General features: G+C 32.1%; 1 protein-coding gene across 2 annotated transcripts in view; it reads left to right on the top strand.

Annotated features, from left to right (window-relative positions):
- The first annotated feature begins 937 nt into the window (after nt 1-937).
- LOC134249390 (receptor-type tyrosine-protein phosphatase epsilon-like) overlaps nt 938-19,295 on the top strand; it is a 30,803-nt gene continuing 12,445 nt past the window's right edge. Inside the window, exons 1-8 of one of the 2 annotated variants that reach the window (XM_062731755.1) lie at nt 938-1,008; nt 6,810-7,046; nt 11,219-11,458; nt 11,585-11,722; nt 11,999-12,139; nt 16,797-16,934; nt 17,090-17,227; nt 18,130-18,267. In XM_062731755.1, coding sequence (XP_062587739.1) covers nt 954-1,008; nt 6,810-7,046; nt 11,219-11,458; nt 11,585-11,722; nt 11,999-12,139; nt 16,797-16,934; nt 17,090-17,227; nt 18,130-18,267 — 1,225 coding nt within the window. In that variant the 5' untranslated portion in view covers nt 938-953. The remainder of the gene's footprint in view (nt 1,009-6,809; nt 7,047-11,218; nt 11,459-11,584; nt 11,723-11,998; nt 12,140-16,796; nt 16,935-17,089; nt 17,228-18,129; nt 18,268-19,295) is intronic. The other variant, XM_062731756.1, reaches the window with a different exon arrangement.

The raw sequence follows: 19,295 nt of genomic DNA on the forward strand, positions 1-19,295 counted from the left end.
GAAAATTCGAATTAAGTGTAGAAACGACTAAATTTTCTGAGTTTAACTAACAATGTTAGCATTTTATTATACTTGTATTACACTCAGTGAGATATTCACACATTGTTTCTCCGTTTTTGAACGATATTAAGAGAAAATTATAAAAATTGGATGTCCGCCACTTTGAATCGCCATTTTGACCTCTTTAACGCCATTTTCATGAAGGCCAGCATATTTTTTCGGATTCAGCATACTCGAAATAGGTGTAAAAACTATGCTGGACCAAATAATAATTATTTGCCGTTAGAAGTATTTTTTTTCTATAAATCGGACCATACTATAAACCAGTATAATGATGATGCAAATTGTCCAAATTATAAATACTATTTCTGTCCCACCTGTCTGTTTAGGCGACAAAGACACTCCTCTCCTCAACGAAAGAACGCACTAACTGAAGGGAGATAATCTCGAAACTTGCGCATCGTCCTTTTCTACTACGATTAATAAAGATACATGTACTGATTTGTTAAAGTTAGTCAATGTTTTAAAATCCAATGAATCCTGTAAAGTGTGCATAGAGCGGTTTTTCAAATGGATCATTAAGGAATACTAGGGCAACATCAATTGGTTTAAGTTATGATAACAAGTTCTGACATAAGATATTTCAAGAATATGCTTGACAACACATGTCTTCCGTGTATTAAAATGAGATTATCATTATTCATGTTTGAGTAGGTGAGAGAGAAAAAAATTACGCAATACTTGACAAAATATTCTAAATGAGAAAATTCCTACTTGAAAGAATTTACTGAGCCAGCCTTTATACTTTTTTAAAGTTTAGATATTGTTTAACTATAAAAATATTTTTAAAAACTTCCTTTTAAATAAACCTCTGATGTAAACATGCTTATCTAAAGCCATTCAGACAGTGGTTTATATACTTCCTTCTTCTATTAAACTTTTCACCAGTGTAAATGGAGTTTCTAATTTTGTTGTTTCTCATGCATACATTTTCAACAAATGGATATGGTAAGTATTTTTTCTATCGTGTAATAATAACAATTTATGGAGAGAACGATCATAGGCAGTTGTGCCTGCTGTTCAATCCATTTCTATGAATAAATATATTTCAAACTAAATAATAACAAATATTAGAGATCTGTATTGTTTGACGACATGTCTGATGTGCTCTGTTAGTACTTTGTATATGGTTTTATAATTTATGACCTTATCAACATATGACCTAGCTTCAGAACTGTAGCTCTCTGCTTGAGAAAATTTGGACAGATAAAGCAGAGAGATACAGATCCATGCGTTGTAAAAACCTTCCATATACGCCGCCGATTTTTTGTCGCTCACCTGTTAAAAAAAATAAAATAGGTATTATTTTCTATATTTTATGTATTCCTCAGCTTGATAAATAATATCCAGTATTTAACCATGCATTTAACTAAGATTTAACTCCTATTCCTTAATATTAGTTACCTTTCAACAGTTCAAGAATAGTCGTTTTCCTAAAGTGGTCGGAAACATGAGAATCTTTTAAACCGACATTCAGCATCCATAGTGGACTCTTTCGGACCGTACGCTTTTGAAGGTTAATAATGTTTAAAATACAATTATTGAAATGAATATATGATTAATTACTGGATATCATTATAAGAGCGTAAAAAACATAACCTACAAGAATAAATACCTGAAATGAGCTGCAAAAAATTGACGGCTAAAATTGAAGGTTTTTACAACGCATGGACCTGTAGCTCTCTGTATCAGAAACCAGGTAAAATAAGCCCTTTTCCAAGCATGAAATTTCCTCATTATTTTTTGAGTCACTCATTCGTAACGCATGTCATTTAGCTGATTGGTCTACTAGAAAGTCGAATTCAGGGCCTCGATTAGCATATGAATTGATTCTTACATCAGAAAATCCAGTTTCTTCGATCTGTTCATAATGGAAAAGACCAGCTGGATTTTACAATTAAAAAAAGCATTTGAGCGCAGTTAGGTACAATTTTTCTTTTCACAGGTAGATCTCAATAAAATACAATGACCAGCCAAGGAAAAAATTGTACCTTCCTTCGCTCGTATGTTTAAGGGTTTCAAAGAGGTGGTCGGGGTCAAACTTCAATGAGAATAGGATGTAAACAAGAAACTCCTACCCAAATAAAAGATCTATATCCTGCAAAAAGAAATCTCGTATATATTTTTGTTAAGAATAATATTCCATAAAAGTACACATATCAGTGGTAAGTTAAATTTAAACATTTAAATAAAGTTTGCACATTTAATTTTTGTCAATTTACTGTCACCTCATCTTTTTCCAAGCAAAGAGTTACGTTTCTGCAACCACATATAAAGTGTAATTATAAATACATTTTTGTCAAATCCCTTAGCTCTCATTTATTTTGGCACTGTTTGATTTTCATAAATCACTCAAACACAAATTAGAATTGAAAATGGTCATTTATTGATTAAATGACGTAATATTGGAACAAAACACTAACTACAAAAATTTGAAATAAAATAACCCGGATGTATATTAAAAAACATATATTATTACATCCGGGTCGAAAACATCTCTGCCTTGTAAAAATCATTATGCCAGCATGAACAAAGAGTATTACATAATATATTCATCGTTATGTCCTTGAAAATCAAAAGTGGGGGACCAAAAATTGCCCCAACACACATTATGACAAATCAAAAAATAATAACACAGAAAAATATAACATGATTGACTAGAATAAATTTTCAAAATAAACAAATATTACAACTGATGCTTAAACGATATTATGAATACGAGCTGTAATTAAAACAAAAATAAATCAAAAATACTAGTTTACACATTGCGTTAGGGAGGGTGGTGGGCTGTAAAAAACTTTCCAGCTACCAACAGCGTGACTCTTGATCTTTTGTTTTTGTTTGCAATGCCCCCTAGCGGTGAGCAAGATTGGATACTAGTAACTCTTTCCAATTAATTCTTAAGTAGGAGATAACTCTCTTTTAACAATGATTGCCAAAAACACATTTATGTTCATAAATGTTATTTTTTGTCAAATCCCTTAGCTCTCATTTATTTTGGCTCTGTTTGATTTTCATAAATCACTCAAACACAAATTAGAATTGAAAATGGTCATTTATTAATTAAATGACGTAATATTGGAACAAAACACTAACTACAAAAATTTGAAATAAAATAACCCGGATGTATATTAAAAAAAATATATTATTACATCCGGGTCGAAAACATCTCTGCCTTGTAAAAATCATTATGCCAACATGAACAAAGAGTATTACATAATATATTCATCGTTATGTCCTTGAAAATCAAAGGTGGGGGACCAAAAATTGCCACAGTATTACTTAAAAGGCGTATTGAAAAGTAATACCCCCCCACCCCAAAATGATTCAAACATTTAAATAAAGTTTGCACATTTAATTTTTGTCAATTTACTGTCACCTCATCTTTTTCTCAAGCAAAGAGTTACGGTTCTGCAACCACATATAAAGTGTATTATATATTATATATATATATATATATATATATATATATATATATATATATATATATATATATATATATATATATATATATATATATATATATATATATATATATATATATATATATATATCGATAACTATTCGGACTGGGGCGGAAGTGGGTATCCATGTAAAAGTTAATTTCTTTATGCTTTCTATATTAATATTTCTTCACTTAGGGCAGGTATGTTAGTTAAAGAGTTGTTGTAAAATGTGCTGTATAAATAATAATTAATTTCATTACAACATGTATTGGTAACAATCCTCTGTTAAAACTAATGTCCAAATAACTGTATCTCACTTCAATTCTCAATGACCGTGTATAGTGTAGTGCAGCGCCGCGAGAATTCCATCGGCATCGAAAGCAAGTTTTTTAACTTGCCTAGATAGCGGAGCGGTCTAGCGCGATGTTCCTGCACTGCTAGGAGACAGATTCCGAAGGTCGAGAGTTCAACCCCGGACTGGGGCGGAAGTGGGTATCCATGTAAAAGTGAATTTCTTTGTGCTTTCTATATATATATACATGTATATATATATATATATATATATATATATATATATATATATATATATATATATATATATATATATATATATATATATATATATATATATATATATATATATATATATATATATATATATATAAAAAGCACAAATTACAACAACTCTTAAACTAATATAACTGCCCTAAGTGAAGGAATATTAATATAGAAAGCACAGAGAAATTCACTGTTATAAGGATACACACTTCTGCCCTAGGCTGGGGTTGTACTCTCGACCTATGGAATCTGTCGCCTATCAGTACAGGAACAGCGCGTTAGACCGCTCGTTTTTCTAGGCAAGTAGAAAAAACTTGCTTTTGATGCTGATGGAATTCTCACAGCGAAGCCCCACACTACACGGTCAAGGAGAATGGAAATGAGATACAGTGGAAGTGAAATATATATATATATATATATATATATATATATATATATATATATATATATATATATATATATATATATATAAACGAATATTACGTGGGAAAAAGTCAGAAAATAGTATTTGAATTAAATTTGTGGGGATGGAAATTCTAACGAATCTTCACTTAACTGGGGATTTAGTGAAATCTTATGAACCATGTGTGCTTGCTATCGTGTACAATTATAGGCTGAAACCTATTCAAAACTTTTTTGAAAAAGGGAGATATCGAGACATTATTGAACAAAAGTAGTTGCCTTTAATTATGTAAAACATCTTTATACAGAGTCAAAACATGTGTGTAAATAGGGGCTTTTAGACTTTATATGCTGATAAGGTAATATTACTTACGGCTATATACAGCTAAAACACATCAGGTATTGAACCCTTTACTCTTCCATACGCAGACCCCCCCCCCCTCTCACCTACCAAAATCAAGAAGTATTGGTAAACACAATGCACTACGATAGAATAAATATATATCAGAAAAAAATAAATATCAGCACATCAGATCTAGGTTCTTATTACTTAAAGTAATATAGAAACAGATTTTAATTTCAGCTTAACTTCATAATGGAGATTTAAGGAGGCTAGGTGGTCAATAATTTTTTTTTATTAACCACCAGATATAACTTAAATTTTAGAATAGGATATCTTAAGCTGTCAACTATCATTTGGCAAAATTTTAATTTTGAAATTTGATCGTTTTATTATATCTTTATATGGAGCTCTTCTTTTAAAGGAGATCCAAATTGTCTAAAATGGCCACGACCACCCAGCCTCTTTAAGAGGGAAAAGTTTGGTCTCAGCTAAATTAAATACGGTAGATGACAAGTAAACTACAGAAATTATCCATCTGCAGGCATTCGTCTTTATTTTAAGGACCATAAATAAGATGATCTCTACTGTACCTTGGCTTTTAAAATCCATGGTACAGAAGCTTTCACTGAATCCCGGATGAAGTTAAGATTCATTAATTCATAAGAATTCCCGCCCCCGCAAATTAAATCGATAAAACTGAAGCAAAATGTTTTGGACAAAAGAAGTTGCTTAAATTGTCTAAAACATCTCAATACAATTCAAACATGTAAAATTAATAAATAAAGATGATTACACTTTATAAGACGATAAAATATAAGACAATATACTAAGTTATTACACAACAAGTATAGGCAGTTTAAGCTTCCTTAGCAATCCGTAGTTAAATATTTTTTTGTAAAAATATTATAGTTGAACATCATATATTTTGCCTAAAAAGTGCTGCTAGAATACCACTGTCTAGTCGGTAAAATAACTATTTCACACATTTGCACAAAACCTTAATTGATATTTTGTATTTTATACAAAGTTTCTTTATTCTTTAAACCATGCTTATCTCGACTAGAGATTCTAGCAGCACTTTTTAAAGTCTTTTAGAAGGCAAGTTTTTGATCTGTACAAATTTTATATTATGTATCAATTTCTTTTCCATTCTTTTTGTCCCGAATTACATAGGAGAGACAGACCGAAAACGTAAAAAGCTGACAGTATTAAAAAAAATAGAACCATGAAGATAAATTTGCATACCTGTTTAATAATTTTTAATTCATATATGTATAAATCTCTTATAATATTCACAATATTTTCGTCTTAATTAACTCCTTTTCACGCATCCTTGTACATGCCGTCTTAGCCGAATTTCCTGTACACGACATGATCTATTCCCCTGTAACTTGATGTATGCTTAAGACGTTATCGGTCTGAGATTTTAATCCAAGTGACAGATAAAGCATTAACGAGGCTGGGGTGTGGCAGCCATTTTCAGACTATTTTCATCTCCTTTAAAAGGAGAGCTCCACATGAAGATATAGAAAATGATCAAATTTTAAAACTGAAATGTATGAATTTTTTATTTGTGAAATGATAGTAGACAGCTTAAGTTACCGTATCTAAAAAAATAAGTTAAATCTGGTGGTTAATTTGTGATTAATTTGTTGACCCCCCAGCCTCCTTAAAAAAAGAAGCATTTTATTTTTGTTAATAGTTACATGCTACTATTCATTTTCTGGAGTTTTAGATCTCTAGATACCAATATATTTTGAAAACTTTGGTTCTAAAATTGACGTCATATCTCGCCTACTATGGTGTCATAATATATTACTGATTTAGTCAAGTTAGAGTATTCTGAATGTTTCCTTAACACTCCTGCAAAGCTTCAATTCCTTTAAGTATATAACCTTAAAAGGAAATAGTCGATAAAAATGTTCTTTTCTTGCGAAATTTTAATTCTATTTTACATCTATCTCCGGTTGCATTGGTCTGTATACATTTGTATCTTATAGATAATTTATCAGTGGGAAAGCATTGTGAACAGAGTTCAATGTGGACATGTTCTGGTGAGGGCTGCAAAATGTATGAAGCAAACAACGCAGTTGATGGAAAAATCAATACATGTATGAGAACTGAGGTGATTGGTTCTTCCTCTTCTCACAAAACAGTGTGGTGGAGGGTAGATCTTGGAGACATTAAGAGTATATACAGTATCAGGATACAGTTTAAGGACTTTGGACAGGAATTCTGTAGGTAGCAATATCATCCCTTAAACATTTTAGAAGTTTTTTTTTTTTAATCTTAAATTACTTTTAAAAAATTGGTTAACAAATTTTGGCTTGCTTTAAACTATTCAGTCTGCATCCTTTTTACTTGAGATAAAGATCGAAGATAATAATTTTTGCCGCTGATATAACTATTTTTGTAATTTTGATAGTTTCTTTTAAGACAATGTTTTTCCAGTTCCAAATTCATGACAAAGAAATCGTGAAATAATTCATAGATTCGCTTAAATTACGAGTGAAGGAAAAATGATCTTTAGGAAGATCTGCAGTACAGCGATAGGAAATATGTTGGTAGGGGATGCTAGATCACTAAGATCCACCTCTGAAATTCCCTTATGTTCATGATTTTGACCTGTTAACATTAATATTATATTTTGGTCTTTTTTAAACCAACTACTGTTTTTTATTTTTACAATTTCTTATGTACCTGTGTTAGTTTGTGTTAGTATGAATTTAAATCCTGAAATTGATGTTAAAATATTGTCTGTGTACAGGTATAAGTACTTTGTTGTGAAAAAGAAGTGCTCGGGTTCGTTCTTCATAATGAGATACAAGTATAATATAAAGTATGATATAAATCTAATTTTACAAAGGTGACTTCACGCCATTGCAAATAGCGATATCGTCATATGATTATTTTTTGTGTGACCAAACAAAAAAAATTTTTTCTTAACTTTTGAATTGCAGTATCTTTAAAAAAAAGACTTTGGGGATATACTTTGAACATATGCAACTAGTAAATGATAGGATTGCTAAGGGTGATCAAAAAGTTCGCAAACTAACTGAAAAACTTCCAATAAAGAAACAATATTGGGTTTCATGGTTGATTATATTTTGAATTAGTCCTCTCCGATTTTAATGCACATCTGCCATCGTTTTGCTCATGCGCAAATCACGTTATATTGGCGTTAACGTGACCCCCTCCTTAGTGTTCTGTCACTAAAGGTGAAAGATATTTCTAAATTTTATATTTCTTTCGATAAAAGTTAATTTTTCTATAACAAAACAGTTCATTTGTCAGAAATGGCAAAATCTCGGCGTCAGAATGGGTGGATAAGAATATCCTTTTCAAAAAATAAGCATGGCGACAATCAAAACTCAAATCTTCTGTCTCGGGAGAGACGCTTATTCAAGGTTGATATAGAATGGGTGCCATCTCCTTTTAACATATACATGTATCTAATATCAGGGTTTTCCATCGTTTTAAATTTTACTGTGTCGCAGAGTTTACGCAAAGCACTAACATTTCGCTGTATTTTCGCGATCAGATTCGCAATTAAATCATAATTCATTATAATTACAGAAGCATATAATACACACATTTAAAAAAAAAATCGCTAATTCGTTGCACAAATGGTATGATCGTACATTATACATATTGATAAAGGTAAAATCACATGGTCGGAAAAGCAGAGAAAATTCTGGTCGATACAATGGAACTTAAATATTTCTGAAAGTAAATTTGCCGTGGTTATTGGTCATTTTTCTTGATTGAATTGCCAAATTAAAAAAAAACAAAGAAAACCACTTCAGAATAGCACAACACTTTCAGGGTTCCTTTAACATGTTGAAAAATTTAAGCAGTTTATTTTCATCAATTAAATGATTTCGGGACGATTTTATGTTTGACGTACGGTGCTAAAATAATTCTAAAGCAATGGCTCTGTAGAAAAAAACATATTAATCTATTTAAAAAATGAATTAATTACAATCTATTTTAATACAATTACCAATTAACCGTTAAATGGAAGTGTGAAAACAGTCCGGCGAGGGTCTAGGAGATAAATGAGTATGCAAGCACACCATTCCATGTTACGCATGCCCAGATCATCAAATTTTATACTTTGACCAGCGGACCATGACGTAAACACTCAGGCATCCAACCTTCACCCGGTCGTCTCCAGTCATACATACGGTTACCTTCTATTACTACCTTACTTTCATCTGTAAATATCACTCTATCGCATTTTCTTTCAACTCCCCACAATTTCTTTCCTCTTGCCGAAGCCACACGATTTTTGCTGTTCTCATTGCGAATCCTTTGATAAGAGCCTCCTATAAAAATTATTTTCATACAATCATTTCTTGACTGTTCTCTGTGAATCAGGAAAAGGCCTACCATGATTGATCATATCCGTAATAGAACGTTTGGTTTTTACGGTTCTTAAAAGTTTCCTAGTTTCACGATCGTCAATTGTTCGTTTTCTGCCACTTCACTGAACCTCATGCTAAATAGCGTTGTACAACAGAATAAGACCGCAAAACATTAACTGGCAAGATTGGAAATATGCATCTTAAAAACAGTGTAGTTTTATTAGTAGTTTTCAATGAGATATCCTTTAAATTGATGACATTATTTGCTTTTAGACCCTTACCAATGTTTGCGTACAAATGAAAGTTAAAATATGATACGGTCTGTTGACTTATCATTCTTTTTTCAATGAAGTGTTTGACAGATATGTGTATGTAGCTGAAATCGCATTTTTAAAATCATTTTTCTACGTATAATTGTTGTTTATAGAGGTCTTCCAATGCCGAAACCATATCTTTACAGGGATGTTTTTAAGATCTATATATGAGTAATGATAATGTCGTGATAAATCATGATTACACAACACGTGTGACTGGTCGGCGGAGGATACTCACTTATCAATAGCACCTGGTTCCACTTCTGATGTTTAAGATGTTCGTGTTTACTCGGCTCCTGCTTTGTGCTTTTATTGGGCTTTTGAGCGTGAATAATGATGTGATTCTTTCTAGAAAGAATAGACGAATGAATGACACTGCTCTCTTGCAGAGTATATTTATATATTTAGTAAAGAAGATAAGATATGCCTTGCAAATCAGCAGTGCCACAGAAGTTGTGAAAAAGCTACAATGTAACAATATCTAATTTGTTTAAATTAGTTTTAAATTCATTAATTGATTTCTGAAAATGAATCAGCAAAAAGATAAATAGATGTATACGAGGGGTTATCAAAATGTTCGGAAACTATTTCAATATTTACAAAACCACAATAAAGATCAGAAGGAAAATTGGCACACCTATAGTCATGCACATGTTCTATAAATTGCACATTTCTCCATCATTGTGACGTCAGAATGTTAAAATGACGTCAATACATAGATGACTCGTGACGAAAAATGGTTGTCATAATCTTACTCGAGGAACAAACAGCTGTGAAGTTTAACGTATAACTTGGAAATTCTTTTGAAGTATCGTATAATAATTTGTACAAGTTTTATGAAGATAATATACTTTCCAGATGCTCAATCATATGTTGGATTAATTGTTTTAGTGAAGGGAAGGAGATGGTTCAAAATGATGTTTGTTTTGTAGCACAGGGAAAGCAAGCTGGGGAAGAGATATCATTTATTTGGCAGTTTGTTATGAAAGATCACGAAGTTACTGCTAAAAAAATAGTTAAATATCTTAACAATTATATAATACTTAAATCCCTAAAATATTGCTTATTTTAGATTTCTAATATATTGAATATGATAAAAAGAACGTCCCATGCTATATTTATATCTATATTGGATAATCAACGTTCCTAACACAGGGAAATCGGGTTGTGATGTTCACCGTGCTCTTTTTGGCAAATGATATCCTTATCCAACCATTTTATTTCTGTGATTTAATTGGTCATTTTTGACAAATTGACTGTTCTTGTTATTAAAATTAACTTGCAAGGTAAGAAATATTGGACTCGGAAAATATCAAAGCGTCTATGAACAGACTGCTCCGGAGCATGTCTTGTGACCGCATGGAGCACGTGATTCGCGCATGGGCAGAACGGTGCCATATATGCACTATAATCAGAAAGGGCTACTTTAAAAAAAATAATGAGCACTGAAATCTTATTTTATTTGTTGTATGGAAATTATTCAATCTCAAACTTTTTGATCACCCATCGTATATATCAGAAATAAATAATTTTCCCAGAAATAAAATCTTTTACGATAAACTTTGTTAAAGTCATTTTAAGTGAACTTTTTATTTCAATAACTTTTGTTTAGTGAAAGAAAAATCATAATGATCTCCTAAATCACCCGTATGATGTATTAGGCAACAATTGAATGCTACACATGTACCTGATAATGTTATATAAAAGTGTTTCTTTCTTAATTTCTAGCTGATCGTCAACGAGGAAGACTTGCAGGGTTTTCGTTATATGTTTCGAACACAAAAGTAATTAAGAAAAGTTATCTTTGTTACAAAGATGGACCAGAACTACCTCCGTTAGATATAAGCAAAATCTGTACCATGCATGGACGATATGTTACATTTTACAATGAACGAAATAAGACATCATATCCTGTCGGGTACGAAATGGCAACTGTTTCAACGGAGATATGTGAAGTGAATGTGATGGGTAATATTTTAGAACAATTATCTATTTATAAATACGTTATTTATATTTAAAAAATAACTAATATACGGTACAGTATGCACAGTGCATATGTTAAAGACATTCTTATCCAATTTTTCATTTGTCCAGGTTGTAAAACAGATGGGTTTTATGGTAAAAACTGTGATCTTCCTTGCCCCCTTCAGTGCCAGGATAGAAGATGTCATATTAAAAAGGGAACCTGTCTTGGTTGTACATCTGGTTGGATAGGAGAGTTCTGTAACAAAAGTAAGTTACTATATTTTCTGCACAAGATTTAAGAGGTAAACCGAAAAATAATTTTTAAAAAAAGCCATTTATAAATAGATAATCAAAATATATACTGTCATCTGAAATTTAAATCATTATAAGGTGAGGCACTTTGAAAAATATATACAATTAATTATGTCTTTCAGAAAGTCGATAATAATTTACTGTGTCCTTTTCTTGCTTTTCTTGATTTTTAAATCTAGTTAACTATATATTCAGAGAAACAACTATATGAAATTTTCTTGTATTTCTTAGCTTGCATGCCCGGATATTATGGTATGGAATGTAAGACAAATTGTACTGGTCATTGTCTTGATGGTGCTTCCTGTCATCATATAAGTGGAAAATGTGAACATGGATGCGAGGAAGGATGGATGATACCCAGTTGTGATCAACGTAAGTCTCTTGCCTGTTATAATTTAAAAATCACTAATTTTGAAAGGAGGCAGAAGAGATTATAAAATGTGATTTTTCACAGATATTACCTCTCAAAATTTCATTATTCTCGAAAGTAACACTCCAAAGAATAATATTTTTTCCAAAGCACAAACAAATTATCACACGAAAATGAAATTTTTCAGTAAAGAAATCAGAAAACTCAAAATATATACAAGTAGTTTTGGAAAACTATTTCGCTTGCACCCGACTTCCATTCTAATGAACTTAAGATCTGGGGATATATTATCTTAGGTTGGAGTTTTATGGGATGTATCCTCCGATTTTTTTTGAATGACTTTTGTTTCTTTTTTACAATTAAAAATTTAAAGTTATTTTTGAAAGGCCAGTCCCCCAACTACTGGTTTGTATTCTCAACTAAAATGTATTTTAAAATTCCAAATGATTAGAATTATTCAAACCCTGCCTTGCTTATTGAATTTGGCTAGGACCTCAACAAATATGAACAAGTCAGATAGTTAATGAGTTTTTATCATATATTTACATTTGCAAATATTTTTCGTAGATGAACCTTTTGAAGGGGAAATATGTTCAATTCTGTATGAATTTACTTTGGGGTTCAGAAGTCATAGCGCGAGCGAATAACATGGCGAAGTGATATCTTATTTCCACATGTATTTCTGGCTCGTTTCGGAACTTGGATAAAAAAGATAAAATAACTTAAAAATATATATATATCTTTCATTTAACAGATGTTCAGTAGATCTTCCTTCCGTGTGAAGAATGTTTAAATACTATTATCAGGGATGGGGTAATTGTAATCAGCTGTAATCGATTACAGTTTGCCAAGTAAACATAAGTAATCAGTAATCACCAAGTTTTCTGATTACAAGTAATCGTAATTTAATCGATTACTCTGAAAAAAGTCCTGTAATCATGATTACTTTTTGATTACTTTATGATTACAATTATTAAAACAAAGTTCATAAAATCATTTTAAGTGATTTTTCTTCAGTGTACAAATTTGTTTATAAGCAAATGTTATAATAAAACTTTAAGCTATATTTACTTAGGTATCTTCTTCTGATGCTTCCAGAAATGCTTATAACCAGATCCATTGTCCAGGCAAAGCGTAATTCAATCATTTCTTAGCTATATTAGGTAGTCATTTCAAAATACTTTAGCAGCTTAGCAATTCACCATTTGACTAGATACATGTACAGGTATATACTGAAAGAAAGTTTCGATCTACATGATGATTTTAAAGGGTTTTTTGTTTCAATTTTATACGAAAAGTAAAAGTGTGTTACGCAACATTTTTTCCCCTATAAATCTTTGAATAAACTTGTTTTCTCAGTAGATATGATCACGTATCAACTAATTTTGTTTTAATATAAAATGTTCCTTTATTGAGATGTGTGTTCTAAAAATCATTTTGTATGATTAACAATGTACATAAGAAGATTAATATGTGAATTTAATATGTTAATTCTATGTGTTAACATCTAGAATAATTAGCAGCTTAATTGAAAAGGTCATCACTATAATCAAGAGGTCAATTACTTGTGTAACTGAATTTCTATCGAATCTTTATATCCTTAACTATAATTATGTCCAGTTTGATCTATAAATAATAATAATAAATTCTTTATTTTCAATTTCTCTTAACCATAACACAAGTTATTTACTTGTATTAAAGATAGAAATCTGTTGATATAAGATTAATCTCATGCATCTATATAAAGATATGTATTATCAAACTTTGTCTGAATCTTACCTTAAAAATTTTAATGATATTTATTAAAAGAAAGAAGAATAAAAACATGCCGTTGTCCTTGAACATTAAACAAAAAAAGATTTAATGTAATCTAAAGTAATCATAAGTAATAACGATTACATGAAGGAAAAGAAATCAGATGTAATTGATTACTTTAAAAAATGTCTAAAATCAGCTTGTAATCGATTACTTTTAAAATCCAAAGTAATTGTAATTTAATCGATTACTTTTGAAAGTAATCGACCCCATCCCTGACTATTATATGCCTTAAATTGCACTAACCGTTTTTAACCCGAAATTTCTTTGCGATTATGTAGACTAGAACAGGAGATATCACCGCTTTTGACTTCAAATAAAATGAACTCATAATATAGTAAGATTATTTTCAGTTGGGATCATTGTTCTTACAGATGTACCGTTCACGGTAGCTGCTCAGTCGGTAGAGCGCTCGCTTCGTGATCGGGAGGTCGTGAGTTCGTATCTCGGCCGCGACTGACTCAGTCAATAAAATGGGTAGCAACTGTTCCTTCGCCATGCGCTCGACAATTTGAAATGAAAGTTGCAGGTCCTTCAGATGAGACCTTAAAAACCGAGGCCCCGTGTCAGCGGCAGGCGTTGGCACGATAAAGATCCCTCACTGCTCAATGGCCCTGCGTGCCGAGTAAAGGTCAAAATTTGAAGCTTTTCACCGGCATACGGTAACGTCTCCATATGAGTGAAATATTCTCGAGAGGGATGTTAAACATTATACAATCAATCAATCAATTTTACAAATGTAGGACTCCAAAGTGCGATGGGACTCCAAAGCCCGATGGTCACGCTACAGTTCGATGGTGTGCACCAAAGTCCCATGTTTCGACCCGCTGTAGTCCGATGGGGCGGAATACAACGTTTATGACGTCACAGTACTGCTGTGCCAAACTGCAATGCCTCTCCACGCCAAGAACCGATTGTTTTTAAAGAAATACAAAATATCATAAAAAGACTTACGATCATCTTTTGGATATAGGTGCGATACTAACACTCATCAGTCGAAAAATGTGTAACAACTTAAACTTTGGGTTGGTGCAGTATTTACCTTACCTTATTCCTGTAGAGTGCGAGGACTTAACCTCAAATCGCTCGGGTGGGTTCAAAGAAACACATAAGTGTTCAAGGACTAACCCTTATCAGTCGAATGGTGTACGAGAACTTACCCTACCTCTGGTAGGTGAAAACAAAATGTAAATTCAGTAAAATTGTATGCGATACGAATACTCAATCAATGGATTCAGATCTAGAATGCAGGACAACGTCACAACGTCAAAACGTCGGACTATTGTGACGTCATAAACGTTAATTGTTCCTCCACACCATCGATCCTTGGCGTATCAGATCGTCGCACTTAAGTGCAACACGTCTTATAGGAAACAAGCAATCGGACTTTGGCATGACCATCGGTCTTTGGCGTCCATAAAGACAGCGAGCTATCGGAGTTTGGCGCAGACCATCGCGGTTTGGCTAGACGATCGGATTTGGGCGTCACCATCGCACTTTTGAGTCATATAAAAGAAGAATTTCTGAAGTGGTTTGCTGAACATCATTGTAAACATTCAAATGTTGGAGCGAGGTGAATTTTCAAGTCCACACAACTTCTAGGTCATCGCGCGTCATAACATAGCAATACGGCGGTCCGTTTGTGTAATAAATACAGTTTTACTGTCTCAATGTAAATATAACTGATAAATAAGAATGTTAAAAAGTTCACTAGGAAGTGAATTTAGTTGATACGTGATCAAATCTACTGAGAAACCCTTTGGACTTCATATGATTCGATCACGTGATCGATTAAGTTTATTTCGCAGAGAACTTTTTAACATTATTGTTTATTTCTTAATTTAATATTAAATCATTTTATTTCACCATTACATATTTATTGATTGGGAAACTTGTAAAAACAAAAAAGGATATTAATTTTTACGATAATTTAATGGATTGCATTAAATTTATTAATTTTGGAGTAAACTACTGGTACCGTGAGGATAGACTAATTTGATAATACCCGGATCCCATATGGTTATGCTTTTGGAGACCCTATAGAAGCATTGTTTAATAAAGAAGCTGTTGAAGTATAACTAGACTTTACTTGATGGTAAAGTAGGGTTGCGGATAAGAGATAGGTACCCTAAAGCGTAACAGACGCAAAGACGCACGCATGCACATAAAGACTTACGGACGGATGGTTATCCCAATTACTATAAACCCTCCAGCTTTTAAAGCAGGTATAAGATAAACCCTTTTTAGTTCTTATTTTGCAGATCTATTCCTCTAGCCTAAATTGATCAAATGTTAACACTTTCCGGAAAAACTGACACCAATTCTGGACAATTCCTTAGCTATCTTCCTGTACGCACATACAATTCATATATATATCATAGTCCAGTTCAAATACAAGGCAAGACTTTGTAATTAAGTTTGATATTAATCATGATCAAAGTATGCAGGTCAATATCCTTTGAAAAAAAAATTAAAAAATACTACAACTCCGCCCATAGAAATTTAACGACTTTTGATATTTTCTTTTTCGACGAAAGAAAAGTAGCTCTACTTCAAAATTCCTCATTAAACAATTTATTTAAAAATATATATATAAGCCGGATCTAAATTCTTCGCATTGTCTGTTAACCTTCCATTGCAATATTTAATATTTGCTCGTTTTATTTCCTAGAGCTGGAAATGATCGTGAGTTATGTAACTGACTCAAAATTCCAGATCATGCCTTTAGCTTTAAATAGTGACATAGTTATCAATTTGAAAAAGGAGAATTCAAGATAACCGTGAATGTAATTTGAATCACAACCTATTGTTTGTTTGTCATTTGTCCTATGGTATCTTATTCAGCCTGCCAGGATGGATATTATGGATCTAATTGTATGTATACATGCAGCAATCATTGTAAAAATAATTTACCGTGTGACAAGGCAAGTGGGAAATGTGAAAGTTGTGCACCCGGGTACATTGGAACACTTTGTAATAATTGTAAGTAAGATCCGTATTTTTAAAACAATGAAGTGTAATCTAAACTTGCAAATGTTTCTTCAATTGTAGTTTTTTTAATAAAGAGGAGATATATTATACGTTTATATACCATCATAAAAAAACAAAATAACGATAGTTTTTCTTGTTTCTTACAGCATGTTTAACAGGAACGTATGGTCAAAATTGTTCGGAGAACTGTAGTATCAAATGTCGAGGTCTAAATTGTTTCCATGAAAATGGTTTCTGTACGAATGGATGTGAAGATGGATATCAGGGAAATACCTGCATCAAAAGTATGTCGATACCAGTAGGAAATCCGATCAATTAACACTAGATATAGATAAATTACGCTTCGATCTTTTAATAAATAACACAGGCTTTCTTTAAGATAAATAAGACATGTAATACACAACAATTTAAGTTTTACAGGCACACCCTTAAAACAAATTGTAGTACGTGTTATATCGAATCATAAAGTTAAGAGAAAAACTGCCATCGTAAATATTACAAGGATGCATTATTTTATAAGCGATTAGACATATTTAATTTATGGCATTATTGTTTTTCAGATTTTATATTAGAGGGAAGTTTTTCGATACTATTATAAAAGCAACCTTAAACAATATATAACGGTCTAGGATAAATATGATGTTATCCAAGAGCATTGGTTCCCTAAAGTTCCAGGATAACAAATTCCATTATTTTATTTTCATTTGTTTTTACCGCGCTAAACATAAATAATATTTGTAACATTTCGTCTATGCATATTCTTTTCTTGCTCACTGAGCTGAAAGCTCAGTTGAGCCTTTCTGATCACTTGCAGTCCGTCGTCTGTCACTCTGTAATTTTTTTTTACAGTTACATCTTCTTCTCAAGCACCATTCCGCCAATTTTTAACCATACAAGGTACAAAGCATCCTGAAGGGGTGAAGGGGTGTGTAAATTAAATGAAGGGTCAAGTACCCTTACAAAGGAAAATAATAAAAAAAGACTAAAATAGGAGGAAGACATTTAAAGTATTCTTCTCATCAACCACTGGACCATGAAGTTTAATCTTGTGTAGAACCATTCATCCCTGGGTGGTCTAGATTCTAATTCTTCAAATCATGACCCCCGAGTGTAGTGCAGAGCTTCAATAGGGAATCCTATTTTTATATTGAAATATATGTTTTCATTCTTCTTTGCCTTTTTAAAGAGTGCAATGAAGGATGGTATGGGGAAAACTGCTCCAGACGTTGCAGCTTTAACTGTCAAAGGGAACTGTGTCATAATGTACATGGAGAGTGTAGCTATGGATGTAACCCAGGATGGACAGGTTCAAACTGCAATCAATGTATGTACAGATAATATGAAGAAATTAAAAAGTAATTGAATTGTAAAATTTTTTAAAGAATTCCAAATAATTCACTTGAGAGACTGGCAAAACATAAAACTCTATATCGGTAAAAATTGAAGCATATAAAATTGTTAAATAATATGCTGCCATGCAAATTTATCGGCGGTTCGAGAGAGAGAGAGAGAGAGAGAGAGAGAGAGAGAGAGAAACTTAATATATAATGTGTTGGATATGTTTCTTTTTGCAAATTAATGTCAAAATATTTAATTTATCCCTTTATGTCAAGGCCAGATAATATAAACAATAACATGGATGTCTTATTTAAGTTGTTATCATGTGACTAATAAAGACTCTTTCAAATAAAAAAAAACAAGACGTGTTTGTGAAACACTGATGCCCCTGTATGGCAACATAGCAAAGGTTAAGCTTTCCCAAATCCAGATCAAATATGTCGGTACCTAAGCAAGGCTTTTCAGAAGAAATACATATGTGAAATATAAAACCCTAGCACCACCTGTTCAAGGTTAACATTTTTAAAGGTAGGACAAACTCCCGAGTCCAATAAAAGGTTTTCTCACAAGGATTACATATGTTAAGTATGAAAGCTCAAGCCCTTACCGTTCAAAAGTTATGATCAAGGTTTTAGTTTTTTTGTAAGTACAGAAATCTCCAATGTCAAGGTCAAAAGTCAAAATTCTTGGTTTCAAATGAAAGGACTTTTCAAAACAAATGATATTTGAAATATGAAATTCCTAGTATCTACCCTAAAAATTAGAGCCAAAGTGACAATTTGCAAATTTTGTGTAAAAATGGGTCAAAACGTGGTAAAAATGGGCCAAACACCAAGATCAAGGTCAAAGGGTCAAGGATCTTGGTATCAAATGAGAGGTCTTGTCACAAGAATTAAATATTTGAAGTGAGAAAGCCCTAGTCCTAACCCTTAAATAAATATAGCCAAGGTTGTATTTTTAAAGGAGGCGTCAACACCAAGGTCAAAGGGTCAAGGTTCTTGCTATCCAATGAAA

Source organism: Saccostrea cucullata, unplaced genomic scaffold (genome assembly GCF_032062105.1).
Source record: "Saccostrea cucullata isolate Sc308-1 unplaced genomic scaffold, CSIRO_AGI_Scuc_v1 ctg5045, whole genome shotgun sequence".
In the NCBI taxonomy this organism is placed as follows: Eukaryota; Metazoa; Mollusca; class Bivalvia; order Ostreida; family Ostreidae; genus Saccostrea; species Saccostrea cuccullata.